The 7,712-nt window shown below is 40.0% G+C and overlaps 1 protein-coding gene across 1 annotated transcript; it reads right to left on the reverse strand.

The window, feature by feature from the left end:
- Positions 1–1,639: 1,639 nt before the first annotated feature.
- On the reverse strand, positions 1,640–6,546 carry FGG (fibrinogen gamma chain). The gene is made up of 10 exons (XM_010304731.2): positions 6,367–6,546; positions 6,231–6,275; positions 5,592–5,775; positions 5,390–5,483; positions 4,303–4,433; positions 3,517–3,650; positions 3,216–3,400; positions 2,743–3,020; positions 2,236–2,405; positions 1,640–1,859 (listed from the first exon to the last, which is right to left on the reverse strand). The coding sequence occupies exons 1-10, from the start codon at positions 6,439–6,441 to the stop codon at positions 1,845–1,847; spliced, it is 1,311 nt and encodes a 436-aa protein (XP_010303033.1). The 5' UTR covers positions 6,442–6,546; the 3' UTR covers positions 1,640–1,844.
- Positions 6,547–7,712: the final 1,166 nt, after the last annotated feature.

The following is a 7,712-nucleotide window of genomic DNA, read 5'->3' on the forward strand; positions in this document are numbered from 1 at the left end:
TTTTGCTTTGGAGTGAGCATGCAAAAGAGAAAGTATTTCTGTTCCCGATTCCTCTGTTTTGTGCTACAGTGGTTTTTGGGAGGGTGACTGCAAGCACAAGTTATGAAAGAAAGGCAAAATCCTCATAGCCACCAAATCCTATAATGAACTTTTATGAACTCGGAGGGGGACAGGCTTGCCTAAATACAGATGCCTTTCACTATAAGCTGTGGTGTGAGGGTCATATATGATAAAGTGTGTGGTTCCAGCAGATCATCATCAAACAAATCATTGCAGCCAAAAGCTAAACTGGGGGAGGCAAATCCTAGAGGAGTGTGCATACAGAAGCCAAAGTGACAGAGTTGAAAGGAATATTTTTTAATTCCATGTTGCAAATATATAAATAATAACAACATTAAAGTCGTGTCATAGGTTGGATAAACTGAAAAGAGAAAGCAGAAGGGGCTTGGCCAACGCCACTCAAGTGGCTGTTTGCAGAACCGGGATCAGACTGGGCTTATCAACCCTCCGCTCGCTCCTTCCCACAGGCCGCTCTGTGCATGCTGTTTCAGCTACAAGGAACCATAGCAGAGGCCTCACTGAACAAAAATGTTCAGGAAAATGGTGAGGAATTGGGCATCAAGGCTGGCGGTGAGCCACGCGGCATGGCTGGTTGCATGGGTGCACCACAGCCCTGCAAATATCCTGGTTCAGTGGTGTGGAGGGGTTGTCCCTCATCCCAAACAGTTGTTAACCCCATGATGTCCCTATGCTAACAATGGCTTCTTCTCACCTATTCCTAAGAAACCTGCCTTCCTCTTACACTTTGGCTTAAGGGTAAAACTTGAACAAAGTCAAAACAACCTTAATAAAAATGATAGAGGGACAGCAGCTTGTTGTGCTATGAAAACTCAAATCCAGGGAAAGCGGCTCAGCAGCAGCCTCGCTAGAGACCTGGGCACCAAAACTGGGAAGTGTTGAGGCAGCATAAACTGCCTTTAAGATCTGTCTTATTAATGTAATGCCTCTCTGGCTTTAAAATTAAGCATTGGAATGTGCTATTCAGAAATATCAGGTGAATATCTGGTCTCTCAATAGTAGCTAAAAATAAAGACCAAGACATTTTAGTTCATCAGTGGCAATAAATACTTTAGATTAATTTTTAAGTATTTATGAATCAAAAGGAGGTATTCAGGAATAAGAGATGTACAGCGTAATACTGTGTGCTATATAGCAAATGAAACTTTTATTATGAGTAATATTTTAGAAACTTGTTAATATGTATGCTCTGGAGTAAAATATCTGTTCTTGGTCATTGATAGTATACTTCTTAACACATCCTGATTGAAAATGTATGCATTACTTCATGATAAGCTCAGTTAAGCAGCCTCCAGCTCTAAATCAGGCCTCTTTCAAGTTGCTGTGTACTTTGATCTACATCACAAATCAATTTCATCAGAAAACAGAGTGAAAATTTTTGGAAACAAGCCACACTTTATGGAGAAATAGCTCCAACACTTGCTTCTAAACAAACAGCAGAAACTACTGGCATGCAATTCAGGAATGAATCAAACAAGTTTGATCACAATAACCTTTCAACCATCGTAAGGTTTACTTTGTTTTGGTTGGCAAACAGTAAAGCACAGAGAACAAGTTCAGATTTTTTGTAATAATCAAAAATTTATTGAGAATTTGTACAGAAAAAAACCCCCATATACAGACATAAGCACTGCTCAGGGAAGAGGCTTGGGCATTTTACAGTCAACGGTGTTTTATTGTCAAAACTGAACCGTGTAATGTTCAGTGTCTAAGAGATAAAAGACTTGTTTTCACTGTTCAGATCAGTCTTTGTGAAAAATGTCCCTTTACGAGTCTCCAACCTACAACAGAAAAAAAAAAAAAAGAACATTTTAATGTTCTTCTAAAGAAAGAAGTAGATAAAGCGATGATGACATGTTGATAGTGTTCATACATAGTTATACTAGTTGGAAATTAAAAATGTAGCATTTAAAACACAAGAAGGAAAGGAATTATTTCTGATCACTAGACTATCCATTTATCTCTCTGTTAAAAGAGTAATGTGGAAGGTATACTAAAATCAAAGTACAAATAGTTCTGTGACAAAATGGTAAACAAAGCCAACTTTGCTAAGATGCAGTGGGCTTAACACTTCAGCTGTCCATTCTCAGCATTTGAAATGATAACTATGTTGTGCTATAATTTCAAATATCTCCTTGGCCCTGTGGTCAAACCAACCTGTTTGGCGCTGCCTAAGTTGTGCTGCTGTCCATCTACTGACAGTCTGTTGAATGGGATGATTTTCATTGCAGTTTTCTTCATGGAGTACCACCGATCACGCCAGGTTGCCCAGATAATGCCATTGTCATATCCAGATGGACTAGCATCTTTCGCTGTGTACACACCATCTAAAAAAATATCATTTGGAGCAAAACCGTTAGTTGCTTTCTAAAGTAGTAAATGTGTCCATATGTTTTTCTGGTACTGAAACCTCTGTGGCCTCCCTGGGCATTTTAACAGCCCCCATTCACTGCCCTTCTTCCCCTAGTTTGCTTCTCTCAGGACTAATTTTCCCATTTTGGGCTGGAGAGCAGACACAAGTTCCTACTGCTGGTGTTTTCAGCTGTTGCAAAGAATGGGCTATGCCAGGTTTGGAAAAATCAGATGGCAAAACATACTCAGTGAAAGTGACCCATTTTTTCTTTCTCACTGAAATGGGTTATAGGTATTTAGAAGATACTTTACCTATATAGTATTTGCCATTGAGGTGGCCAGCATGACATCTGTTCATCCACCATCCAGATCCATCTTGCTCAGCACAGTTCCCAGCGAAGTTATCATTGTCGTTATCATAAGTACTGAACCGCATGCCATTATGATAGGTAAAGGATTTGTCACTTGGATCGTCTCCAAAATCATAGCCATCAAAGGCATCCCCGGCTTCACCACCGATGAAGTAGGCATAAGTCAGTCGATACTTGTCTTCTTCACTTCCCACTTTGAATACAGCATAGTCAGCAGTGCTGTTAACAAAGGATAAATGGTGAATATGAGCATGCTGCATTCCATAACATAGGTGTTAGCACTGCAGAAAATGCAGTGTCCTATGCATGTTAGCAGAAGGGCTCCTCATTTTTTCAGAGAGCTGTGCAAACTGATGCAGCAGTGGGAGCAGTAGGTTTTAAGCTGTCATTTTCAGAAGCATCACGAGCAAGTACCCTTTTTTGCCACTCCAGTCCTCCAGTTCTATTCGTAAGGTGTATGGCAGAGTGGACTGTGTAGTTATTAAATGAATCTTTTCATTGCCCAGCCAGAACTCAGTGGTGTCATCTGGAGACAGATGTCCAAACCCTTCCTTGTACTGAACCCAATTTTTCTTGAAGTCCTCACTCCCATCCAGTCTCTGGGAAAAAACAAAAACAAAAACCTCAATCAAAAAGTTATGTATCTTATGTAGGCAAATAAAAAGAGTGCTGATGCAATAAGCTTGCTCATGGTAATAACACATAAGTGGCATACCCTCTGTAATACCGTCCAGCCGTTGCCATATGAGTCAATCTCACAGTAGACTAGGAATGACTGCTTGGCTTTTTGAGGCTTGATAAAGTAAAGACCACTTTGTCTGGCACCTTTATTTGCAATGTCTTGACAATCTGAAGTAAAGATATTCAGAAGATTGTTAATCTAGCTGTTAATCTAGTTTTACCCTCAGATATATTTGATATTGTAACTTTCTTAGTGCAAGAAATACAGTTGATCTAAATGTCATTGTTGCAAAGTTAACTATTTAATCCATACTTTAATGTCATTGCCATAAAATCCTACCAAAGGTCACAGAACTTGTGCAAGATGAGGAATTTAGTCTCACATACAACTTAAGAAATTTAAATGTAAAATACAGTCATTGCATTAATTTCTACAGCAACAAAAATGGCCTTTTTGGAAGTAAAGGAATAATAAATTTTTTTCAGGTGACTCAGTAGAAATGTGATAATGAATTACCTTCCGTTTGTCATATGTCTATAGAAAATCTCCTCCTGTCCCTTGTGTTCAGCATACATTTTGGGATAATCATATTTTGGCCAAAAAGTCCAAAGGAGCAAGCGAGACCTCTGTTCCATCTGAATACCCTGTTTGCAGAGCATCTACCTAGCCCTTCCATTGATCCAAGCACTGGTTTCATAACTTGCAACCTTCGCAGAAATCTATGGCCCATGAGATTACAAATAACCCATCGCTGTGATGCCAACTGGCAATACTTGTAACTGAATTAACCCTCCACCGTACAAGAAGCGTTTTGCGCACCTCTTCCAGTTGTCTCCTGTATTTCAGCCATGTCTCTGCATGGCACCTGGCAGAGTGAGTCAAGCTGGGCAATCTTCTGTTTCAGCTGTGTGATCTTGTTGCTGTTCAATATGTGTGTATCTGTCAACTGCCTGGACAGAGAGACATAAAAATGGCTTGTTGTTTCAGCTGTTTCTGAATATGTAACACACATTGCCCTGCACACACGCCTCACCTATGTAGCATGCTCCTACGTACACCCTCGTAAAAGGGGGTGCCTCTATTAGCACTGATACTTAAAGCTGAGGAAACCAGACAAAATGGGAAAGCACGCACTTAATCTTATGCAAAACTTGACTTGACTCTAATCAGCGAAACTCAAACCAGTAATTAATGTATGAATATAACTCTATGGAAAGTTTTTCTTTGTTTTCCTGAAGTAAATGATAAATGCTTCCTCTTTAATTATGGATGCATTTGTAAAACGTAAATGTTGTAAATAAACTGCAGCAAGTGTCAGAATGTCTAAATTGTCTTTGATATAACGTTATAGAAGTAGAGATTTTTCTACATTCAGGTCAAAAAACATATCCCAAGATTTAGAGAAGTTAATGATGTTTTCAATTTTATTTTCAATATTGGTTTACTAAAGACTACTGCTGAGTTTATAGTTACTTATGATTTACACCAATGTAACTGATCTGATTTTCATGGATACGTGCAGAAAAATTAGCCAGAGTGAATGATTGTACAAATATTCCACGCACTCTGCATTACAGCAAACTCATATTAATAACATCTCCAAAGGTCATGAAAGAAAATGTTAGGCACAGCAAAAGAAACATAAATAAAAATATCGCCATGCTTCCTGACATTCTTATCTTGCACTTCTTGCACAATTAATGGCTTATGCAAATGAGCAGAGAATGCAATAGCAGATCCACATGATCCTTCTGGGTCTTGCTAGGCAGCTACTAATGACGGTGTGGCCACAGTGGTCCACATGAGCACAAAAACCTAGCTGAGGGAGCCTTAGCTGCACTTGGTAAAAGAGGAGGCAGAAAACAATTTTGATTGTCAAGTGATATAAAAAGTAGAAGATACCTACTGTATAGTACTTTCATGAGACAAAATAGTGTTTTCATATCTGATAATTTCTTCAATTATTTTCTTGGACTTTTGAGTAAAATCATCAATTGTATCTGTAAAACAGACAAAGGTGTAAAATTATTGCAATTAGACAAATTAAAAATCAAGAAAACTACCTAAATTATATTTTTTCAGTTGTCTAGTTATTTTTATATTCTCACTTGGTAGTGTCTGCTTCTCTGGAGGATAGAGGCCTTGGATGTGTTGAATCAAATGTTCTACTGTTCCTGTGGAGTTAGTAATTTGCCGCAACATTCCTTCCATTTCCTGCAGTTCATTATCCATAGTGAGATGGTATTTATTAAAGAAATCTGCAATGCCACAGGTCGTTGGGCAGTAGCTACCCTAAAGAGGAAAGAATAATTATCAGAAATGTTTCAGGAGCAAAAAAAGGAGAGCAGAATATTTGGGCAGGGGAACTTTCGGGCACCACTTATACAAATGATTGTGGATAAAAAAGGGCAGGCATTTGCCATTTTGTCTGCAGTTATTTGAATTTACGGAGGCAGTTTAGTTTCACAGTGTGTGTACATACACACACTTAGCAAGAAAATGATGCACCCTGTTATTTGCAGCGTCTTCTGGATATATGCTTTTGTCAACTGTGCAGCCTTCCTGACAGTTTTACCAAGCACACACCTCTATTAATAGATAACAGGTTTAAGCGTAGTTCATATAATAAGTATCAAAAATAACAAAGAAGATCAAATAAAGCTGCAAGTGATAATGGTAGTTAATAATCAGCGTAGAACAGCTTTAATTAGACTCTTAAGATAACAGAAAATTGTTCAGGTACTTACAAATCGTTCATCTAATATGCAGCAGTTTTCTCTGGTAGCAACGTACTGAAGAGAAGAAAGAAGACCATTTTCAGTGAATTTTCTCCAATGGCATTTTCCGCGCCGATGTGTTTTCTAACACTGTCTCTTCACTTACCGCCATGCTGGTAGAAAAGAGCAGGGAGAAGAGAGGCCCCAGGGGAGCCCAGCTCCGTAACCTCAGCACCACCATGTCTGTCCCACCGGGCACTGCCGACTGCTCAGCGCGAGTCGTGCAGTCAGCAGCCGACAATGTTCAACTCGGCACAGGGCGGCAGAAGTTTAAGGGAGCAGGCTGAAGCTGGGGGCGGGCACCGGGAGGTGGCGGGAAGAGGTGGGGTGGGGGTTTGAGGTGGATTCCCAGAATTTGCACACATCTCTTACTCCTCCCATTTTCAGAACCTGCTTCCCACTTACCTGCTTGATCTCTGCCAGGAGGTCTCAGGGGAGGCAAGAAGGTGGGACAAGGCATGGAGATGTTACTTCTAGTAACACGAGTGTAAGAAAACTCACACATAGTTTCGGGATGGGGCTGGCAGAAGTTTCACTCAAATAGCACAAGGAAAACCCACAGTAACTGCTTGAATTATATGTAACAACTACCAATAGCCTAACGATAAATACCAAGAATATTTTCTGGTTACGTAGCACTTTCTCACCACAGCTCTCAATGTGCTTTGCAAAAAGAATTGACATCATTCTCCATATTCTGCAGATAAGACTGAGGCAGAGAAAGGTATAAAGTCACATTAGGCAGTGGCATATCTGGAAAAGAAACCTGTGGTATTTCTCACAGGCAATGAAAGCATGAATCCTCCCTATCCTTCAATTCAAGGAGTCTATTTGAATGACTTTGGCCAAAGCTTCCTTGCTGGGAAACTAATGTTGTCAGTATCTGCCTTATTCAATACACCTACCAGACTGGTGACAGGCTCCCTCTTCTGCTATGGGCTTTATCCCAGCCAAAGTATTTTATGTATGTGCTTCTGCTTACTATCTGTATTAATAGCATTAATAGCTTTCTACTCATGCCCCGCACCTGAGCTTTAGGCTGTGGCTTCTCCAGATACATCCTGCTTTTGTGTCTGTACAATATAATGTGTGATGGGACCATGTTGAATGAAGCTTTCGACTTCAACACAAGTTTGACCAAATGATGAAAAGAACAATGAGACTGGGGCTTACTGCTAGATCTGGTGTTACTGGTGTTGGCTTTGTGATTTCAGGCAAACTCCTTCACCTCTGTACAGCAGGCCTGATGTTTCCACTTTGCTTAATAGCTATTTAAAATCCACAGACCAAAGCTAGATGTTATATTATTACAAAATTGGATATGGTTATGCCCTGAAACATGGAGAGTTCCTGACCTGTATATCCTCTTTGCATCCGGCCACATCTGCTCAACCAGAAGGTCTCCCACCGAGCCACATATCGCCAGAAGGAAATCTGAGCATTTATGATGCT

This window comes from Balearica regulorum, chromosome 4, assembly GCF_011004875.1.
Source record: "Balearica regulorum gibbericeps isolate bBalReg1 chromosome 4, bBalReg1.pri, whole genome shotgun sequence".
In the NCBI taxonomy this organism is placed as follows: Eukaryota; Metazoa; Chordata; class Aves; order Gruiformes; family Gruidae; genus Balearica; species Balearica regulorum.

Bases quoted from the DNA above. Each gene is read 5' to 3' on its own strand.
- FGG (XM_010304731.2), bottom strand. From the start codon at position 6,441: ATGGTGGTGCTGAGGTTACGGAGCTGGGCTCCCCTGGGGCCTCTCTTC. The intron at 6,276-6,366 runs GTAAGTGAAGAG...TCTTCTCTTCAG, and splicing joins TCTTTTCTACCAGCATGGCG to TACGTTGCTACCAGAGAAAA. The intron at 3,651-4,302 runs GTGCGCAAAACG...TCTTTACTTCAG, and splicing joins ACAGGAGACAACTGGAAGAG to ATTGTCAAGACATTGCAAAT.